The sequence below is a fragment of the Dermatophagoides pteronyssinus genome, unplaced genomic scaffold (assembly GCF_027571235.1).
Source record: "Dermatophagoides pteronyssinus isolate colony J.1.1.1.1 unplaced genomic scaffold, Derpt_VIB-CSIC_2022.12 sq0004, whole genome shotgun sequence".
In the NCBI taxonomy this organism is placed as follows: domain Eukaryota; kingdom Metazoa; phylum Arthropoda; class Arachnida; order Sarcoptiformes; family Pyroglyphidae; genus Dermatophagoides; species Dermatophagoides pteronyssinus.
In genome coordinates, this window is record NW_027461528.1 from 1,477,732 (window position 1) to 1,499,898 (window position 22,167).

The 22,167-nt window shown below is 30.2% G+C and overlaps 9 protein-coding genes across 9 annotated transcripts; 3 read left to right on the plus strand and 6 right to left on the minus strand.

The window, feature by feature from the left end:
* The first annotated feature begins 437 nt into the window (after positions 1–437).
* LOC113798610 (uncharacterized) lies at positions 438–8,794 on the plus strand. The gene is made up of 8 exons (XM_075819435.1): positions 438–1,107; positions 4,977–5,277; positions 5,386–6,032; positions 6,129–6,190; positions 6,257–6,504; positions 6,652–6,734; positions 6,816–7,619; positions 7,677–8,794. Exons 2-8 carry the CDS (start codon positions 5,105–5,107, stop codon positions 8,282–8,284), a joined length of 2,625 nt encoding a protein of 874 aa, XP_075675550.1. The 5' UTR covers positions 438–1,107; positions 4,977–5,104; the 3' UTR covers positions 8,285–8,794.
* Positions 8,795–10,706: 1,912 nt separating this feature from the next.
* On the plus strand, positions 10,707–12,818 carry LOC113798611 (uncharacterized). The gene is made up of 3 exons (XM_027349174.2): positions 10,707–10,861; positions 10,930–12,040; positions 12,095–12,818. Exons 1-3 carry the CDS (start codon positions 10,819–10,821, stop codon positions 12,693–12,695), a joined length of 1,755 nt encoding a protein of 584 aa, XP_027204975.2. The 5' UTR covers positions 10,707–10,818; the 3' UTR covers positions 12,696–12,818.
* Positions 11,021–13,625, minus strand: LOC113798617 (uncharacterized). The gene is made up of 2 exons (XM_027349180.2): positions 13,299–13,625; positions 11,021–13,240 (listed from the first exon to the last, which is right to left on the minus strand). Exons 1-2 carry the CDS (start codon positions 13,476–13,478, stop codon positions 12,938–12,940), a joined length of 483 nt encoding a protein of 160 aa, XP_027204981.2. The 5' UTR covers positions 13,479–13,625; the 3' UTR covers positions 11,021–12,937.
* A 402-nt stretch (positions 13,626–14,027) lies between these two features.
* Positions 14,028–15,554, minus strand: LOC113798624 (uncharacterized). Its single transcript, XM_075819448.1, has one exon. The coding sequence runs from the start codon at positions 15,128–15,130 to the stop codon at positions 14,093–14,095; it is 1,038 nt and encodes a 345-aa protein (XP_075675563.1). The 5' UTR covers positions 15,131–15,554; the 3' UTR covers positions 14,028–14,092.
* Positions 15,555–15,692: 138 nt separating this feature from the next.
* Positions 15,693–16,585, minus strand: Grx3 (Glutaredoxin 3). The gene is made up of 3 exons (XM_027349179.2): positions 16,448–16,585; positions 16,278–16,392; positions 15,693–16,221 (listed from the first exon to the last, which is right to left on the minus strand). The coding sequence occupies exons 1-3, from the start codon at positions 16,492–16,494 to the stop codon at positions 15,775–15,777; spliced, it is 609 nt and encodes a 202-aa protein (XP_027204980.2). The 5' UTR covers positions 16,495–16,585; the 3' UTR covers positions 15,693–15,774.
* Positions 16,586–16,679: 94 nt separating this feature from the next.
* LOC113798615 (peroxiredoxin-2-like) lies at positions 16,680–17,433 on the plus strand. The gene is made up of 2 exons (XM_027349177.2): positions 16,680–16,903; positions 16,953–17,433. The coding sequence occupies exons 1-2, from the start codon at positions 16,686–16,688 to the stop codon at positions 17,401–17,403; spliced, it is 669 nt and encodes a 222-aa protein (XP_027204978.2). The 5' UTR covers positions 16,680–16,685; the 3' UTR covers positions 17,404–17,433.
* prel (preli-like) lies at positions 17,400–18,527 on the minus strand. The gene is made up of 2 exons (XM_075819449.1): positions 18,177–18,527; positions 17,400–18,118 (listed from the first exon to the last, which is right to left on the minus strand). Exons 1-2 carry the CDS (start codon positions 18,263–18,265, stop codon positions 17,533–17,535), a joined length of 675 nt encoding a protein of 224 aa, XP_075675564.1. The 5' UTR covers positions 18,266–18,527; the 3' UTR covers positions 17,400–17,532.
* A 135-nt stretch (positions 18,528–18,662) lies between these two features.
* On the minus strand, positions 18,663–20,236 carry LOC113798613 (protein FAM98A-like). The gene is made up of 2 exons (XM_075819443.1): positions 20,002–20,236; positions 18,663–19,938 (listed from the first exon to the last, which is right to left on the minus strand). The coding sequence occupies exons 1-2, from the start codon at positions 20,174–20,176 to the stop codon at positions 18,824–18,826; spliced, it is 1,290 nt and encodes a 429-aa protein (XP_075675558.1). The 5' UTR covers positions 20,177–20,236; the 3' UTR covers positions 18,663–18,823.
* Positions 20,237–20,311: 75 nt separating this feature from the next.
* Positions 20,312–22,140, minus strand: LOC113798580 (uncharacterized). Its single transcript, XM_027349138.2, has 3 exons — positions 20,934–22,140; positions 20,755–20,860; positions 20,312–20,677 (listed from the first exon to the last, which is right to left on the minus strand). The coding sequence occupies exons 1-3, from the start codon at positions 21,988–21,990 to the stop codon at positions 20,425–20,427; spliced, it is 1,416 nt and encodes a 471-aa protein (XP_027204939.2). The 5' UTR covers positions 21,991–22,140; the 3' UTR covers positions 20,312–20,424.
* Between the last annotated feature and the right edge of the window lie 27 nt (positions 22,141–22,167).

The window sequence follows — 22,167 nt, forward strand, 5'->3', positions numbered from 1 at the left end:
TACAATACACATTACTACAATACATGCGTGAACCTTTTCAAAAGTGATAATCGATAAGATATTCATATAATCATCCCAACAACAAAAAAAAAGATCTAGATTCTAGGATCGCTCTTCACTTCACTTCTTTTTCTTTTGTGTTCCATTTGAAAAAAATTCCTTTACTTTTATGGGATTAACTTTCCTGTGCTGTTGTTTTTGTTTATTCAGTTGTTTGTTCATATTATCATCATCATCCACATCATCATCAACATAAGGAATGAACAAAAAAAAAGAAAAAAGAACGCATGGCGGAATATACTCTTCTTCTTCTTCTTCAAACATGAAGAATAATATAGCCAAAAAAATATTTGATATAAACTGGCAGCTTATATTCTCTTTTTTTTGACTGTATTTCTGGCAAGAATTTAGTTCAAACACATACACAACAGAATCGAACAGATAGAAAGAATACCTCTACAAGCGGGACCCCAAAGAAAAATAAAACAACAACAACAACCAACAGAATTGGGACCTGTACAACAACAACAACAACAACTAAAATGAATAATGGCTGATTCGGTTGCTTTTTTCGATATGGTTTTTTCAGTTACCAGCAGCCATCATTCGGAAATATAAAATTCAGTTTCATCTTGAACATTGATCTGATGAGAGTTTTGTGAATGGCTTCCATTGCCATTGCCAAATATTGATGGCGCGCCTGTTGTTGTATCTCATTCATTTCATTCATATTTGATTTTTTTCTATGTCGTTTTTTTTCATCGTAATTCATTTTGATTTATGTTATTCGTTGTTACAATTTATTATTTTGTTTTGTTTGTCGAACCAAAATTTTTAAGATTCTTATTCTATTCTCATCATATTCTATCTGTGATTATTATTCATTTAAATAAGCGAAACGATAATGATGATAATGATTTTCCACCCGTCATTCAAGTCATTACTTGTTTTCCATATCTAATCTAATAATATTTACTGTAAACACATATGTGTGTCGTAATGAAGATTTGTTTTGTTTTGAAAAATATCTATGGCTTTAACATTTTATCATCATTAATCATAATTTCATTTATGTCATCCAAAATGAAACATAATAATAATAATAAAGTAAGTTCTTTAATAATATTTACCTTGAAGATTATCTTTTGGCTGACATATTGCAATATCAAAAATTCTTCGAAATTTTTTTTTTTTTTTTTGAAAATATAAAATTCTTTCCAGAAAAAAAGTAAATATTATTTTATTCATCAAATCATCAATGAATTTCCATTGATATATCAATCGATGGATCGATCTGACATGTTCCAATCGGACATATGTCTGATATCGTTTTTTGTTGTTGACAAGCAATGAAAATGTTTCGGCATAAAACACAATCGATAAATACAGGCAGCCACAATTACAAACAAATATTGATCAAACAAACATTTGTTACAGTCAACAAGCGAATATGAATTCCAGTGAAATAAAATCATCCACACACAACAAAAAAAACCATATAACCATATATTCTTGACAATGATGATATGACAATGACCCAATTTTCATTTTATTTCATCTTTTAACATTGATGTTCAACAGCCAAAATCAAACAAACCGACAGAATGTTCGGTAAACAAAACCAAAAAACCAAGCATCTTAGCTACCGAAATTATATCGTCAAATATAATTGGATTGAAGAAGAAAAAGTTTTGTTCTGTTTATTCTCTCTATATCTCGTTCAATAGTGATGGAAAAATGCGTTTTTTCTCATTCTATATTGACATTTCAATGGCTATTCTATTTTTTTTAGAATTCTTAATTTCATTTTTGCTGTTGTTGTTGTTGTTGTTGAAACAATGACACTTGAAATTCCGGCTCAACATTCAATGATGATTAAATGTTTATGTTTGTTGTTGTTTTTCAAAGGCTACAAGCAAAACACTTAGAAATTCTGTAATGTAAATTCTGATTGAGCTACACATTTCCTGACGAATCTTAGATTTTAGATAAGAGAAAACAAAACTAAAATTAATCAAAACTAATTAATTACAAGCAAACATTCATCTCTCCAACAGCGATATTATCTAAGCTAATTTAATTTTGATTGACAATTGAGAAAGGAAAATAAACAAAGGATGACAGGAGAATGATTTTTTCACGGTTAGAAGATGAAATTTACTTCGTTTTTCATTAACGAAAAAAACTTATCATTCACAGTTTATATCTGATGATGATTTCATTCAAGAATCATAGTTAAGTTTATCAAACATCAATCAAAATGATGATTGCAATCATCAAAAAGAATTAAGGCGTAAGAAAAAATAAATAAAGAAATGTAAAATTCATTCAAATCAATGATGATCGAGCATAAATGAATATGGAAAATATTCTGCATACATTAATGTTTCCAAGGCAATCTTGTGCTTGTATGGTTGCCAAGTATATTTTGAAAAGAAAAAAAATGAAAAGCTAAAACTTTTTCAAAACTAATGAAAAAAATTCTACATTCGAAATAAGAAAAAAAATTTGTTTGAATCGATTCGCAGACGACACAATAAATGAGCCATAATCAAAGAATATCAACAATTTAATGACAATGAAATGAAATGCAACAAACAAACAAATAAAGTTTGTTTTGTTTTGTTTTTTTTTCAAAATGTTGATGTTGATCTTGACATTCCATTCGATCATCGGATATCCATAATGATGATGTTTATCATGCTTGTTTTTTTTAAAGTTTGCTGTCGTTGTTGTTATTCTATGGCCAATCATTCAAAAGTGTTGGAAATGTATTTTTGTTCATTTTAAATTTATCATATGGTAAACAATCATTAACTCATCTTGATTTTCGTCGAATTGCAAAGAAAACAGAATAGAGAAAAAACATTGTAATTTGATGAATAAAAATCAGTTGAAAATGTAAATGATGTTTTTTGTTATTCATCAACAACAACAACAACAAAAAGAAATTCCTTTTCTATTTTTCACAACCCGATTGATGCAAAGAAGTGTTAACACATTATTATTTTATCTAGTCGCGACATCATAATAAATGTTTCCTATAATTAGATTCAAACAAACAAACAAACAAACAAAAAAGTTGATCAAGTTCAAGAATATTAGAAAAAAAAAACAACAGAATTGTTGTATACAACCATATGATGAACTCGATTTTTGTCTGTTTATTTTTTTTATAGTCAAAGTAAAAAATCCAATAAATAATTCTATCTTGAAGGATTTATTGTTGAAAATCTAAATTTAAAATTAGATGCATTTAATTTCTGAACATTATCAAATTTTTATTATTTAGAAATGAGAAAAGAATTGAAAAGAATTCTTTTTCATGATGATGATGATGATGAAAAAATGACATCAGCGATCCATCTTTTCAAAAAAAAAAATTGAAATTCCATGCTCCAAATGCTTGACCACACATACATAAACACACATCCTTTTGCCACAAATATTTTTTTGGGAAAAAAGCAGCTGCTTCTTTCATTCATTCATATTTGGTTTCGTTTCTCAATTTCACAAAGATATATTTTATTAACCCAGATGAAAAATGTGTATATTCCGTACAAATTTCCTTCAAATACTAAAAAATAAAAATATTTTGTAATGGAATTTCCATTTTTTTCTTCAACATCTATAAAAACAAAAACAAAAAATTCTGCATCTAACTCCGGATTCTTGTATTTTAGCAATTATTATTATTATTATCAATGGTACATTTGCCTTTCACTGATCATCATGATGATGATGATAATGCGATCATAATTTATTCATACCCAATTTTATCGTAATGCAATGCATCTCATTTCTTTCCTTCTTTTTTCTTCTGTCATAGTTTTGCAGACAATTTTTTTTCAATTTTTTCTTTTCCTTTCCTTTTTGTGAATTAACTTTATTTACGCCTGTTCGGCAAAATCACAGACGGGTAAAACAACAACAATAATAAAAATAACAATAATAATAAAAAAATAGATGTTCCAGGCGGATCGTTTCGTCGCCGTTTGTGAAAATTTTGATCTAAATGAATGACTGTGATATCGAATGGAGGGGCACAAAAAGGCCCAGACACATGGTTGTCGGTTTTTTGGTCCATGGTTTCCTTTCCTTTTTAGCAATGTATTATGGTGATTATCTTAATGAATATGGAGAACCAATTTTTCATTTTTTTTCATTTTGGTGGAGAATAATGAATTTGACAAATAAATCAATATGTTAATCAAACTTATAGGATCTATCAAGGAATAATAATGATGATAATGATAATATGATTGCATAATATAACATATCATTATCATCGTTAGTTGTTTTTGTTTCTCATGAAAGGAATTTTTCTTTTTCTTTTTTTCTTGGTTAAAGTAATTAACATTTTTTTAAATCATATGCCAAATACACATTGTATCAATGTTTTAAATGAATGAAAATCAAATTGAAACACAAAATCATCAAGAGATTTGTTGACACCAATCACCATCAATTATAGCCAATATATTTAATTAAATTAATTCACATAAAAAGTTAAGGATGTGAAAAAAATAAATATTCTACAATCACGTACAGAAAGTAAACTTCTGTAAAACAAAAACAAAACAAAATCAACATAATGGATCGGTTGGATGGGACGAATGTAAATCGATTCATTTTTTTTTGCATATCGATTTGACATTCAAATTGAAAATCGTCCGATGCAACAAGAGTGTATGACGTTAATGAAAAGGTATAATCAAAATTGAATTCCTCTTTTTTTCATCTTCCGTCATTTTCTTTTCGACTAATGGATTGTCCATTAATTGTAATGTTTTGATTGAATTTAACATTATCGATTGCCAATTATAAAGTGTGTAATTAATTAGAAATTCTTTACTTTTTTGTTTTGTTTTGTTTGAAGAATTGTACTATTTTCCTTTTGCCAATTGTCAATATTCATTATATTAATTGTTTGATTGATTTTTTTGATTATTGTTATTGTAAATATCTTCCGATAGAATTCATTTGAATGACAACAATCACGTAAACAATATGAACGAAAAAAAGAAATTATCACCTAATGGCCAATTGATCTGTGTAAATTGAAAGCAACTAAAGACAAACATCAACAACAACAACAACAAAAATGGCTGTCCATCGGTTATCAAATTTGTTGATGATGATGATGACAATCATTTTGTATCTCATTCCAGTTAATGTGATGTGCTTTGTTCATCAATCATCCACACAAACAGACATTAAATCAGTGATGCCTGAAGAACAATTTACATCCATTATGTTTTCTAATGATTTTTGCAAGTAAGTTCTATGAAAACATTTCGATAGAATCTGTTCTTGTTTCTGTAAAGTCAAATTACAAAATAAAATTGATTTTTTTGTTTTCCGCTTTACTCACTCACCAATTAGATTCATTTTCAATGTTGTTGATGATGATGATGATGAAAATTCTAACGATAGTAACGGTGGTGATGATGATAATGATGATATCAATGATCAAATTGATCAAACTAGATCAAAACGAATGATACGTTCGATATTTGAAATGAAGGAAATGCCATCTACTATTGTACATTCGAATCGTCATCATCATCATCATAATAATTTACATTATCCGCACATCCATTCAATATCGAAAGAAGAGGAAAGTAACACATCATCATCATCATCATCAACCATCAAATCGAATCTAAAGAATCTAACCAGTCATAGCCTTATGGAATCTTTGCCTTTGCCTAATTCCAAAGAATCATCAACATCATCATCTTCGATACGAATTCGTCGACAAGATATTGGTTCAGTTCAGATTCCTGTTATACAAAATCAACAACAACAACAACCACATTATTTGGATCAATCGAGCCATACACAAACACAACCAATATTGGCTGATCCAACTGAACCGATCAATACAGATTCTTTAATACAGGATCAAACAACAACAACAACAACAAACAGTCGAGAACGACGACAAAAAAAACAAAATAAAAAATCCAATAATCATATAAGCTATAAGAAAAATCCTTATCATTATTCATATTCACCACCATCGAATTGTAAGTTTGAAATGTTTTTTTTTTCATTTTGATTTTCATTTTTGACGACAAAAAAAAACAAACAAATTTTCTTTTCCTATTTCAACAAAATCACAGCACATCCTGTATACATAGGCCTTGAAATTCTTGATATTGATCATATAAACGATGCTGAAAATGTTAGTTTATAAATATTATTTAGAAGATTTTGTTACATTTTTTTAAAAATAATTTTGTTTGTACAGTATTTTTCATTACAATTATATCTTTTTGAAATGTGGGAAGAACCACGTCTGAATACAACAGCATTACGATATTGGTCAAGAAAATCTGAACCAATACCAGTTTTAGAAGCAAATATGGCCGATTGTTTATGGACACCATCATTGATTTTTGAAGATTCAACCGAAAAAGAACATCTTTTACCACCGACCAATATATTACTTGCACATCCAGAATATAATCGATCATTAGTTTTGTTGCGAAAATCAAGGTAAATTATTTGTTGTTCGAATCTATTTAATAGAAATTTGATCATTTGATTAATGTTGTTGTAATCGGATAGTGTTGTTATTATTTGTAAATTGAACAATAATAATGATGTTGTTGTTAATTTTTTTTTATTTTTTGATCAAAAAAGATATTCATTAAAAGTGCGTTGTCACATGAATCTACAGATCTATCCAATGGATAAACATTCATGTAATTTTAAGATTCGAACATGTAAGTAATGTGATAACAATATAACAATCATCAATATTCAATATTTTTCTTTTATCGATTATTTTATGATGATTATATTAGTCACCGATCCAATAAGAAAAGTAACGCTCAAATGGCTATCAAATTCGGCTAGTCCGAAACCAGATCTATTGGATGTTAATCAAAATGAAGTAATTTATTCAACCGAATTTGCACCATCATTATTTGATATTCGTGTACAGCGGCCTGCCGGTTATTCAACAATCAATTGGCTAAATGATTATTATTCAGTATTGACCGTTGAATTTATATTCGAACGGCGAATAATACATTCATTGTTGACAGTTTATATACCATCATCGTTGATTGTAACATTATCATGGTTGCAATTTTGGTTCGATGTTGAAGCTGTACCGGGTCGTATGTCATTGGGTATTATGTCAACATTGACAATAATGACACAAATTCTAACAAATTATGAAAAAGCTGGTAATCATGTTACGGCTGTAGATATTTGGCTATTTGTCTGTTTGATTATGGTATTTTTAGCATTAATGGAATATGCATTAGCTTATACTATTTCACATTATTATGATAATTTTGATGATGATGATGATAATAATAATGATGGTAATGATGATGATGGCAGCCATGTTGATCATAACAATAATAATCCATTTGGTTTTGATCATCTTGGACAATCAGAATCATTGATGATGGCCAATACTGGTATCGATTCTATGATGAGTAGCAAACTTGATAAACTGAATAATAATCCAATAACATCAGCCGCTTCGAATCCTATGCAACATCAGACATTATTTCAGGCAGCTATTTCCAATAATAATAATAATCAAGTTTCACCATTGAAAACTTCTAGTCTTCCGACTGATCTCTTTTCGAATGGTAAGTACAGATTGATTTTATAATTTTACATTAACAATGGATTAAATTCATTCTTAGAATCAGCCAAAGAAACAGATGCAAAAACAAATGATGAAAATAGACCACCATCAGCAATATCGACTAATGATCGTTTTGTACAGGCTCAACAACGTATACATAGTGCATCAAAAGAATTGGAACAATTATTATGTGAAAAATTTGCTGAAACACTTGGTATGGTACAATCGGCACAACGTTCAATGTTGGATGCACAACGTTTACAACAAACATTATCATTGATTCAACAACAGCAACAATTGACGGGAAAACAATCTACAATTATTGATAGCAATAATAATCGTAATAATGAAAATGAAAATTGCAAATTTTTACATCAACGAAAACCAATGCGACAGTCATCCAGACCATTGACATCGACAACAACAACCGCAACAAACAAACCACATCGATTATCAAAATTTCGTCAATCATTACGACGACAAATGTCAAGTCGTAATTTGAAAGCGGTTAGTTCGGCTCATCGTAATCGAATGGGTGGATATGAAACACAACGATCAAAACTTAGTGAAGTTGATTATTGTAGCCGTTATCTATTTCCATTTTCATTTGTATTGTTCGCTATTGGTTATTGGACTGCATTAATTTATTACAAACTAATGAGCTGATCAATCAATCAATCAAATCATAAATTCTTATTTTAAAATCTTAATCGATTGTGACTTGTGCAAAAAAAAAAAATTAAAGCGCTTAATCCACCACCAAAGTGACCCAAATCCTTTTTTTTCCGAAACTCATTTCAACATTTTTTTTCATATCGTTATTCAGAATTCTCTACATCACTATTCCTCCTTTCTCTCTATAAATATTCATGTTGAAAAGTCAATGTTATTCTAAATGTGATGTTTATTGAAAGTTTTGTTAATATTATTTGTTGTTATTCGGAATTGAATTGTTAAAAATTGTTGTTGTCAAATGATATGAATGAATAGATTGTTTTTCTTTTCCCTCGTTTTTCGTTAATTGTAAATATTCATTTTATTTATTTCCAAAATATAATATGGTTGTTCTGTTTGTTTTCTGTTTTCACCATTTATATCATAAAATATTCTTTAAAAACAGAAGCCACACACATACATGTCAGCTTGAAAAATAAAATTGATTGTTACGAAGAAAAACTTGATGGTGATGATTTTTTATTTGTCTGTTTATTTTTATTACTTTATTTTTAGGAAATTATCGATCGAATAATCATTAAATTTTATTACCTTGATCGATATTCGAACCTATAGAATTTTTACTTTCAACCAACATTGGAAATGCAAATACAAATGAAAAAAGAAAGAAAGAATCGTGACCAAAAATTTTATTTACAAACAAAATGACCCAAATAAACAATGAAATGCACTTGAATTCGAATGATAATAATTCTTGTTTTTCTTATCGATCGATCGATCGATCGATCGATCGATAGATAGATCGATCAATCAAAATCAAAATCAATGGTCAGGTTCTAAATTGATGAAAATTAAATGGACACCATGGAGATATGACCATTTTTTTGTTTTTTGTTTTTGTTTATAATCGAATCATGTTCATGTGATTCTTGTGAAAACTAGCTTCTGTTGTTTGCAACAAATGTGTCAGAATTTGAAGAATTCAAACACACCCTTCCTTCATTGTCGACATAATCCGAAAAACTAAAAAAAAACATGTACATTTATAATCGAGATTATTTTGATGATCGACAACAAAATCAACAACATAAATTCAATGTAATCAGATCGACAACAACCTCAGTAAATCAATCAATTCATTCAAATTTCTCTAATGATAATTTAGTTTTGAATATTAATCAACAAAATAATTCAAATGATGATGAAAATAGGCTAAATTTTTCACAAAAATTATTTCGTTTTTTTAATGTTGTACGTGATGGTTGTTCGATTCGTTTATCATTAGGAATCGATATCATTCGACTTACCCTACGACAACCAGTAACAGTGTTTGTTTTATTGCTTTTCATTGATTTCATATTCAATACATTAATGTTATATTATGATTATGTTTACATTATGGTCGATGTTGATTTCGGTGTAAAAAATATGGATACAATGTATGTTTGGCACGAACAACACCATGATCATCATCAAGGTGAACATAAACAACAATCACCATCTGTCGATAATGATGATGTAAAAACATTAGAAACAAATTCAACATCGATACGTAATCGTCGACAAACTACATCCACCGGTAGAGGTGATAACGGAAATAGTGGAACCAAAAATAAAGAACAAGATTCGATTAGTTTTGTTGAAGATAGCGATAGTAAGATTTATTCATTTCAATATGATGTCAATTTGGCTGTCTACATTATAATCTATGCATCACAAGTGAATGGTTTTTTTGCTTATATCTGGGCACATCATTCATGGCTAACTTTACATTTGACAATTGTTGCCATACAGATTATATTCTTATTGTTTCTTTCAATTGTTAATGTTCGATTGATTATTGTTCTATTATTTCGTATGATGTTATTTTTTATGTCATTATTTCGATCATTAGAGATTTCAAATCATCAAATGATGCGTTTACAACGTCAAGGATTTGAAATCCGAAAAGAATTACCACGTGTCAAAATATTTACACCAAATTCTATGAAATATCAATCAAAAATGTCGCATCGAACATCAAATTCGATTCAGTCGAATATTAATAATAAAGATTCGGTTAGTAAATCAGAACAGCATAAAACATCGGTTACCGTATCGGATCAGGATGGTCAACAAGTTGGCTACATAACTTTATCAGCAATCGAAATGCAACGTCATACATCATCCACTGGTTCCGATTCAACAATACAGCCAAAACTTTTTCCAATAAAACGAAGTTATCAACTTCAGCCATCAATATTTTTGTAAATTTGAAAAAAAATATCTTCCAATTTCATTCGATCGTGTTAATCGATTTCAGTTTGTTTATATTTTTTGTAAACATATTGAAAAAAAACATGTCAAACGTGAATTTGATTGCCATATCGAAATGTTCATAAGCACAATGTTTATCATCTACGTTTGGTTATTTTCAATATTTGATTATCCACGAAATGTTTTTTAGACAAATCTGATCTATAACCGATTGACAGAATCATCATCATCATCATCATCAATCACAGTTTGACAAATCATTCATCGTTATGGACATGTTCATTTTTATTTTACAAATATTAACCATTTACGGTATGTAGATTGTCATTTTTTTCAAAATCAAAAAATATTAATCTGATAATCATTGTTTGTCTTTAAAGCATCCATTTGTCATTGTTATGATGATGATTCATTTATTGATGACTATTTTAACATTGATGAACAAATCGATCATAATAATTATCCAACCACATCCATTTCGATATCATCATCATCATCATCAACAAGAAAACCTCAACAAAATTCATTTTGGTCAACATCATTATTTTCATTATTCGAATCGTTATTAAAATCAGTGGATAAAACAACAACCAATCAAATTGATCCAATTTTGCAAAAATTAGAACCTGGCAGTAATGATATTATCGAAAACCAACAGCCATCTTTAAATCCTATGGTAGAAACTGATTCGAATTCGATAAAATTCACCACCAAACCAATGGACACGATTAGTGATTATGATGAAGAAGATCGAGAATTTTTCGAATATAATCTTCCTGATTATGAAAATGATTCTGACAACGAAACCAATAATGAATACATAGTTAATAAAGGTGAATGTGAAACAATCCATGGTTCATTGGGTGAATGTCGTTCTACTCCTATTTGTCTGAAACGTGAACCAAAACAAAGTGTTTTCAACCTATGTGAATGGTCACAAAATAGATTGACTGGTACACGAATACCGATTAAACTTTGTTGTGAAAAACGACAATCATTTACACCCAAAGACCTTAACAACGAAGCTGATATTGAAGAACAGTGGCAAAAGCAATTGGCACTTGGTTTCGGTAATGGACAAACATCAATGGGCTCATTCTGGAATATTGTCCCACATCCAATGGCTACCGTACAAAATTCTTTAATTTCTCATCCTTTTCACCATTTTCAGGTTGCGCAACCCCGATGTGGTCAAACAATGTTTAATCGAAATCATCGTCGGCAACAATTTATGCGTTATGTTTTTGAACTGCCTGATCGTCGTATGAAAGACTTAGAATCGGATGATCGATTTCAGTCGCTATTCAATCAAACATCAACGATAAGGGATTCTCGATCACATTCGCAGCGAATCGTATCCGGTGTATCTGTTGCAAACGGCGAGATACCATGGATTGTTTCAATTTATCTGCGTGATACATTTACTTGCGGTGGATCATTGATTTCTGATCGTTTCGTATTGACTGCTGCACATTGTTTCAACAGTGCAAAGTATGATGTGATAGTTAAATTTTGAAATCAATTTTTGAAATCAAATTTTTTTAGATTATCCGATTGGTTCTATATTCGATACGGTAGTAACGTTGTACATGAAGGACCGGCTGTTCCTGTTAAACGTGTCATTCTACATCCGAATTATAAACCACCGGTTATTTATCATGATATTGCTTTGCTTGAATTGACACATCCAGTTCAATTTAATTCCTATGTTTTGCCGGCTTGTTTGGCTACACCTCGAATGTATGCTCATAATTTGATCGGTATGAAAGCGACTGTAGCCGGTTATGGTGATTCAAATTTCGAAGGAAAACAATCAGAATTTCTTCAGGCTGTCGATATCAAAGTGATTGAAAATCAATTCTGTGATAAAAATTATCGACGATTGGCACATGCTGATCAAAAATTTCGTTACGGTATTGGACGAACATTAATTTGTGCCGGATTTGAACAAGGTGTAAAAGATGCATGTCAAGGTGATTCCGGTGGTCCGTTAACATTGCAATTAGATGGTATTCATTATCAGATTGGAGTTGTATCATTTGGTTATCGTTGTGCACAGCCCGATTTTCCTGGTATCTATACAGCTGTATCACATTATCGACAATGGATTATGAATCATTTACAACAACAACAACAAATTAGCTAGATTCCCATTGATCAAATCAAATTCTGATTTGAAAAGACAAAAATTTAGATTTATTTCTATTAAATTTGTTTCAATTTTCTTATGAAAACACTATTAAAAAATAAATGAAGAGTGAACATTTGATACTTTTGAAAATTTAATTAATTAGGCAAAAACAAAAAATTTAATTGATTATAGTATTTACAAATGTTGATTGTTTTTGTTTTGTTTTGTTTTTTGTTTGATTTTTGTTTTTTTACGAATCAATAATAATTTCTTTCGGCAGTATTATATTCACGAGAAAATTTTGATTGTTTTTTACGATAAACAATGAATACAATTAAAGCTATGATTAAAATCAATGCTAATACAATCAATATTGCTGACCACCAACGTATAAAACATAATGGTGAATGACGATAAAAATATTCACACGTTGCACCATATGTTTGTTCGGTTTCAAATGCTAAATGTTTTGCCATAGTTGGATCACAATCTTCGGCAATGTTTACTTGACAATTCAATGTATCCCATTTGAAACAGCAAAATTTCCTTGTACTAGAATCCTATCAAGACAAACATGTAATAGGAAAATGATGCTTACAATTAATAAAGATTACTTACAATATCTGTATCTATTATATCCCAATCATATCGAGCATCAACTGCACATTGGTTAATTTGAGCCATTTGTTCGCTTGTACATCTACCATTAACTAATGATATTGTTATGGTAAACATTATGATTATTGTTTTAATTAACATTGTTGATGAACAAAGAAATTTCAATGATATTTTTGCCATTATTTATTTGAAATCATAAACACTAAAAAACACAGGTGAATTTGAAGACAAATTAATTTGAAATGATAAAAATGAAACGATTTCGAATTGTTATATTGAATAGAATGCCAGGCTTAATTATAACTAAATCCTATTTATCAATCTCTAAAGATCTTTCATATATGATTAAAGTATATCACCAAGGTGCAATATAATTATTATGATTATTATTTCCTTTGTGGGATGAGTTTTGTGTGTGTGTATAGAAAACAAACATGTCGTTTCTAAGCATCTATAAATCTCTAAGCAGTATAAATTGTTTGTATTTCTATTATCAATTGTAACAAATTGATAATGAACAAAATTATAAGCATTTCTAATCACTGTTATGTCAATAATGTCGATATATTCTGATCTAAAAAAAAAGAAAACACTACACGTTTTTTGAAATCATCAAATGATTAGTGACTAATATCGGCGGAAATATTAAAAAAAATATGAAGCAACCAAATCAAATTTCTAAATTTTTTTATTTACAAAATCAAGAGATATCAAAACAGCAACAACAACAACAGCAAAAATTTTGAAATGATGAATAAGGATAAGGATTACAATTATAATGAATAATTTTTTGTTTATGCAGCCGTGGATAATATTTCAAAACGATTTTTTAATTCTTCAATTACTTCGGAATAAGAATTGTGATATTTTTCATTATTACCAACAATCGATTCAGGTTCATTCAAATCGATATTATAGATGGTAGTCATTGCTTGATGTTTACGTAACTCATTTGATGATTTTTTTAGCTCTTTCAATGGTCTTTTCAATGATGAATGATGATTTGTTGTCATGGTGGTTAGGTTCAATGATTGAAAATTTCTGCCACCATTAAATGTTCGAAAACGTTTATAATGTGGTGTTGGGGATAATATTAGCGATCCTCGAGCTATAGATTTATATTTTTCCGGTGATGACAGATCCGTATACATATCTTCTCTAATGGATTCATCTGCATATTTTGTCGAACGAAAATAACGATTATGATGTTCAGAATGAGCAAATCTAGCTGTTGTAATGAACAGAGTTATTTCACGTTCTTTTTCCACTTCATCAGCTTGTCGCCGATCATCTTCTAATGATGTTATGGCACAAGGTGTGGTCGCATTGTTGCTGATATTATCTTGACTTTCGGTTCGAATAAATTTTTCCATAATATTTTTATCATCAGGCATTATGGTAAATGTTGGTTGACGTTTTCTCGAATTTCCCAAACCAATCGTTGTATTCGTTGTGTTTCCCGTTCCTGTTGTTGTTGAAACACTTTTCGACTCGATGTCGGTTTCAGTACGACGAAAGGACAGTATGAATAATAAAGAAAATACAAACACTATTAGACAAAACAGAAATATTAGACAGCCCAACGTGAATGTATTAGCCCATTCGGAAAAATCCAAAACTAGACCAGTAGTTGTTTCTGAATTGACATTCAGAATTAGATGACCTTGAGGATGATGTAATTCTGTAGCGATCATTGTCGACGATGATGATGATGATGATGATACAGGACTCGCTGTTGATAATGTTGAGGAAAACAATGTTGTTGGTGATATTGTCGAATGAAACGACCGGATAGTTTGATTAATAGATTCCTGAAGAATCATTATTGCCATCGATTATGAAGAATAACCAAAATATTCAATCTACCAAAAAAAATATAACAAACTTTCGACTTTCAAGTATAACTATCAATTGAAAACAATATATCTTTCATAGCTAAAATCATGGGGAAGTATAACCATCAAGGATAAGGATGAGAAAGTTGAGAGGAAAATATCATTATTTTTTTCTCTTACAAAAAAAACAACAACAACTTTCTATTTGGCTATTGTATGATCCGAACATTTAAATCATCGTCAATTGTCGTGACCAATTAACACTAACAGGTAAAATAGATGAAATATGATTTTAGTTACAAATTTAGTTATATAGGGGAAAACATTCAAATGAGAGATATAACCATTGTTCTATATTGAGATCAATAAATCAATAAGGTGACATGGTTGTAAAAATAGAATCCTAAATATTGCGGGATGTTGAGCCGGTTTTTTGTTTCTTTGTTTAGTCTCATTTTTTTCATCCATAAACGAATATCCATCCGTTGTAAACGGTAATGGTAATTTCATGCTTGAATTCATCAACATGCTCAGTTGACAGTTCATTAACCCAATTGACTTAACAGCAAAAACACAGATTGTTTTCATTTTAATTAGATTTATGATTATTATTATTTGTAATTAGTAAATAATTGTTAATTTCAACATTTCAATGCATTTTCCAATTCACCATTTTCACGTAAATCTTGTATAATATCCAAACCACCTATCAATGAACCTTTTACATATAATTGAGGATATGTTGGCCATTTTGAATAGGATTTTAAACTTTGTCGTACTTCTTCATCGCTGAGAATGTCAAAATAACCGAATTGTACGTTCATTTCTTTCAATATTGAGAGCAGTGTTCGGGTGAATCCACATCTTGGTTGTTCGGGAGTTCCTTTAATAAAAACCATGATTGGTTGTTGATTAATCAACGATACTAATCGCTGTTCGATGGAACGATCGGATTCAACAATTTTTCGAAGCTTTTGTGTTATAGCTGATGTATCAACACCAACTACACGATCAATTTCATTGCCATTACGAAACATAATCATTGTTGGCACAGAACGAACGGCAAATGTTCCCGATACAGCATCAACCTAATCATGGAACAATAATGAATACAAGAAAATGAAAGTATGTTTCTGATTCTTACTTTATAAAATTTAAATTTTTTGAATTCTTCCTGAGCAGCAAGTTCAGGAATGAAATCCAGAATTTGCGAACATCTTTCATCGTTTTTTGCATAGAATATTATGGCGACCAATGGGCTATGGTGTTGAATAGAGGAAAATTAGCCACAAACTTTGAACAACCAATAATTACCTGGATAGGATGGTCTTTTCAAGATTTGATGCTTCGATTTCTTCCATGATGATTTTTGTAAAAGAATAAATCGAAAGACCACGAGGTTGGATTGATGATTAAAAAACAACGAATAAATAGGGCCCGTTCATATAGAACGCATCGAGTGTTTATAGTTTGCTGATTATTATCTTCAAAAGTACTCATCATTTATCGAAAATCAATCATAGCTATTCAAACTTGAAATCAGAACAAAAAAATGGCATCTTTACTTGGAAAATTTATCACACGAGCATCTATTCCATGGGCCATACGCAATGTCAATCCATTGATGAATACTCGTTTCATGTCGGCATTTGTACAACGACCGGCACCTGATTTCAAAGCTACAGCCGTTGTTGACAAACAATTTAAAGAGGTTAAATTGACCGATTTCCAAGGCAAATATTTGGTACTATTTTTCTATCCTCTAGATTTGTAAGTAGTTAGATAATGATCGATTTGAATCTAATAAACATCATTTCAGTACGTTTGTATGTCCAACCGAAATCATTGCATTCAATGATCGATTACAAGAATTTCGTGACCTTCAAACCGAAGTTGTGGCCGTATCGGTTGATTCACATTTTTCACATCTAGCATGGTGTAATACACCACGAAAACAAGGTGGTTTAGGTGATATGAAAATGCCGATCATCGCCGATTTGACAAAAAAAATTTCCGAAGATTATGGTGTATTATTGCCTGATGCTGGTATTGCATTACGTGGTCTATTCATTATCGATGGAAAAGGAATCGTACGACAGATTACGATCAATGATTTACCGGTCGGTCGATCAGTGGATGAAACATTGCGATTAATTAAAGCCTTTCAATATACTGATAAACATGGTGAAGTTTGTCCAGCCAATTGGCAACCTGATCGACCAACTATTAATCCGAAAAATGCTCGGGAATATTTCGAAAAACAAAATTAGATCATTAAACCAAAACACTTTATTGTAATAGTTTAATAGTTTAATTGTAAAATGTTTGATAAAAATATCAAAGAAAAAAAAGAAATAAATCGGTAACAAATGAATAAAGTAAAAAAAAAGAAAAAGAAATCAATCTTGATCATCAGAACCAGCGGCAGCAATAACTGTCGGTATATTTGATTTGGCAAATTGACTGGCTTTTGTAGCACTTTGTCGTAATCGTTCTTTGAATATTGGATTGAATGAAGGAATAGGTAATTGTGAATTGCCAATGTCAACAATTGTTTTATTACGATTGACCGAATCAAATATTGTTTCCAATGTTAGATTGAATCCTTTGTAGGCTTTTTTAATATTCTGTTTATAACGTTCAAGACCAAGCCGTTGGATAGCTGATGAAAGACCATAGAATGCTGATTGAATCCATGCTTGTCGTTCACAAATAGTTTGTTGTTGATGTTCATGATCAATTTTATATACAACTTTTTCCTCTAATGTTAACAAATGTTGTAGGCCAATATTACGAGTATATGTGGTCAATGTTTTTGCTTTTGAATCGACAATCGATTCTTCAATAATGAACACATGGTTTGCGGGTAAAAAACGTTCGGTCCATTTGGGTGCGGAATTTGTTTTCATTAACAGACGTTTAGTAAAAAGACGACCATCACGATTTACACGACGATGTATGACATCTTCAGTAAGCACATGTTTACTATAAAATAAATATTGAAAATCACTTTCACTTTCAAATAAATTATTTTAATAATTACCTATAAGGATTTGGATACCGGTTCCAAAACGCGATGGCTACTTGTTCCCAACCATAATTGAATGTTTGCATATATTGAAAATAGGTCATTATTTTAATGTTTTATTTATTTCCATTCACTTTCATTTGATTCACAACTGCCTTGATTAAATGATATTTTCAATATCAATACTTTGGTCGCATTTAAAAATTAAAAGATAACTAAAACTTTCATTTAGATATTGAAAATCTTTGATATTTGTTGTTTTTTTCCCAACACACACTTTCCAGAAGATAATTCCAAAATTGAAAAAAAAAACAACAACAAGCTAACAAACAAACCCAAAAAAAAGGCAAACACCACTAAATAATAAACAAGGTTGTCTCGCTAATATCCATCCATTATCATCTTGGCAGCATGCATGTATTCACAGAACACAAACACACACAGAAAAAAAATCACGGAGACACATTCAACAAAGACGCAAACTCAAAGCATTGGAAAGAATGTTGTTTGAATTTTTTTATTATTGAGTTGATGATAAAGAAAAAAAAACAATATTTTGGGTTCAAATTCAAATGGATCAACCAGATGGCGTTTGTTTGTAAAGATGATTTTAAATTGTTTTTATTCTTCAAATTCGAATAAAAATACCAAACTAAATTGGTCTAATATCGACCACCACCTCTTCCGCGATGATAACCACCCCCACCTCGATAATAGCCACCTCTTCCACCACGAGGATGATAGCCACCACCACCACGTTGATCATCATCCTGATAATATCCACCACCTTGATGTTGTTGCTGCCATCCAGCATTCTGTATTCGACCACCACCATAATTATCATTATAACGATTGGAATTATTATAGTTTTGTTGATATCTTCGATTCGGGCTTCGGCTTCTACGATTTGGGCTTCGGCCACCACGTTGAGCACCACCACGTCCACCTCGATTATCTCGTTGTGACTGTTGATGTGAAAAAGTTTCTTTGGGTGGAGGTGGCTGCTCATACGGACGACCACCGCGATCGGGTACGGCACCAATTAAGAATTTATGCAATTGAAGCCGCTGTTGTAGACCGATATTTGCTTTTCCAATCTGTTTTGCTTCAATAATACAACTAGCATGACTAACACTGATCCGTTTGTTGATCAATGAATCACAATCAGAATTTCGGGCAGCTAATGAATGTGATAGAGTTACTTGAGGTTTTGATGACCAGCCTTTACGTTTTTCCTGATAAATTTGAGTGATGATTTTTTCATCGGTATCGTCGGTTTTCTCACGGTTCCAAGAAAATGATCCAATAGTCATATCGGCACGACGTAATAACATCTCCCGACGTAATGCATATTCATTGGCCAATTGTTCATTCAGATTTTTCAATTCGGTCCATTGAGCCGTTGTTAGACGACCACCATTTGGTAACAGCAGACTATCTTCATCCTGATATTTTAATGGGCTTTTATCTAGCCGTTGTCGTACGGTTTGAAAATAAGTTTTAATATTTTTCAATTGATTTGATGATTTCGGTATTGATAGACAATTATTTATCACTTGTATATCATTCTTTGGATTTAGTTTATCGGTAAAAACATTAAGATTTTCATCAAATTTTTTTACATAATTCACACGAGCAGCTAATAAATCACCGGCTAAACTATAAAGAATCATATGACGATTTACTACATTTTCGATACTGGTGTTAGAATGAATCGAACCAAGTTCACCGAACAATGAATTCAATTCGATTCTAAGTGAATCAAGTTCTGATTCATCTGCAAAGAATTTGAAATCAATAATCAATAAAGATGAAAACAAAAAAATCATATGAAACAAACCTTTAATCAGATTGACAATTGAATCAGTTTTGGCAAAACAATTCAATTGTAATGAAATCCAATTCAATAAACGAGCAAAATCAATCAATGATAAGCTATCCAGATCAATATCTTTAATCGATGGATAATTTAATTCACCGAAAATGTCGATCAAATCATGTGACATCAACATCATGATGATTTTTTTGGATTTAAACAAATTGATTAATCAAATGAAATAATCAAACAACTGTGAAACGCGTGCATTTAATTCACATATGTATTCATTCGTCCTATATGAATGGACATAAATTGATTTGGTTTTTTGAAATTCATTTATCATAATTATCAAATTTTTATTAATAATTTCAACGGATAAAGGATATGGATAAAGAATTTATCGAAAAGAAAAAAAGGAAAAAAAAGATAGATAACACAGTAGTATTATTCTAATTGTTCAGATTGTGCACGAACATAATAGATCGATCCTTCATTAGTATGATGACGTTTTCCATATAATTGAATTATTTTCTCACGAAATATCAACATAATGATCGATATGAACAGGCCAGTCATAAAGAATAATGACAAAAAGAATAGATAACGTGTTTCATTATATTGATTATTTTTACAGCGAAAATTTTTCGGTTCAATTGCTACCAATTCCTGTCCTGAATATGGTTCCGGTGTTGAACATCTATATTCAAACAAACGAAAAACAAAATAATATCAGAATATTGATGAAATGTTGGAAAAAAAATTCTGGCTAAATACTTGATATCTTTTTCAAATTCGGTCGATCCATGACAATAGTGCATCCATCGAATATTACAATCACAATTCCATGGATTTTGACGTAAATCCAATTGTGTTAGGTTACCTGTGTGGAAGGAATTAGTAAAAATTGTCAATAGATAAAACATTGAATTCAAAATAAGAAAAGAAAAACATACAAAATGGTAGTGTCTTTTCTGAAAGTCGACTTAACAAATTACGTCTTAGACTAACATATTTGATCGTAATCGATTGACGATTAAACATTCCCATAAAAGCATTTTCATCGATAGTCGACAAATGTGGATTATCTTCAATGTTTAAACGTTCAAGATTTTTCAATGTTGAAAATGTTTGTTTTTCAATACGAACTAAATCAGGCATTTTATTCAACGTTAATTCTCGTAATGATGTTAGTTGATTGAATGATGCTGCATTCAATGTATGAATTGGATTTTCACTTAGATCGATAAATTGTAATCGTTTTAACAAATATAATGCATTAGTTGGAACCGAATGTAGATTGTTTCCTGAAAGATCAAGAATTTCTAGCTTTTCTAATCGATGAAACAAACCGGAAGCAATTGAATAAAAATGATTATTTGCTAGACTCAATATTTGTAATTCACTTAGTGGGGAAAATAAATCTGGTTGTATAAAATTGATTCGATTATGAGCCAGATTCAATTCATGTAGATAACCATTCGATTTGAATAATTCTTTTGGTAAATATTTAAGAAGATTATTCGACAAATTTAATGATTGTAATTCATCAAGTCCTTCAAATAATGTTGCAGGTATTTCTTCCAGTTCATTATAACTAAGATCAAGATTTTCAAGTTTAGGTAATTGTTCGAAAGCAAAATTATCAATTTGATGTAAACCATTGATGGCCAATGATAATCGATTAAGTTTTTCAAATTTTTCAAATTTTTCTACAACGGTCAAATTATTCATCGATAAATCTAAATGTTGTATATTCACTGGTATTGTTTTGGCTATTGGTACTTTTGTTAAACGACGACGTGAACAATCAACAAATTTATTCGGATGTCTATTAACACCCGTATCATAATCTATACATGAACATAGTTTACTACAAACATCCGAACTATTGTTATTAGTAGTGGTCGTAGTAGATTGTTTGATTGTGTTCGGATTCTGTTCATTATTACCATCAACAATAATTGCCAATACGAATAATAAAAATAATATAATCAAACGATTGAACAACATGATTATTTTTGAATTGAAAAACAAACAAAAAAAAAAGGTTAATTTCTGAGAAAATTTTTGTTGTGAATCCAGAAAATTAACAAATTTTTTGCACACATACACAAATAAACAAGCAATGCAAACGCAATAAACAATCCAAAGATAATAATAAAAGATAATCACACACCCATAAGAATG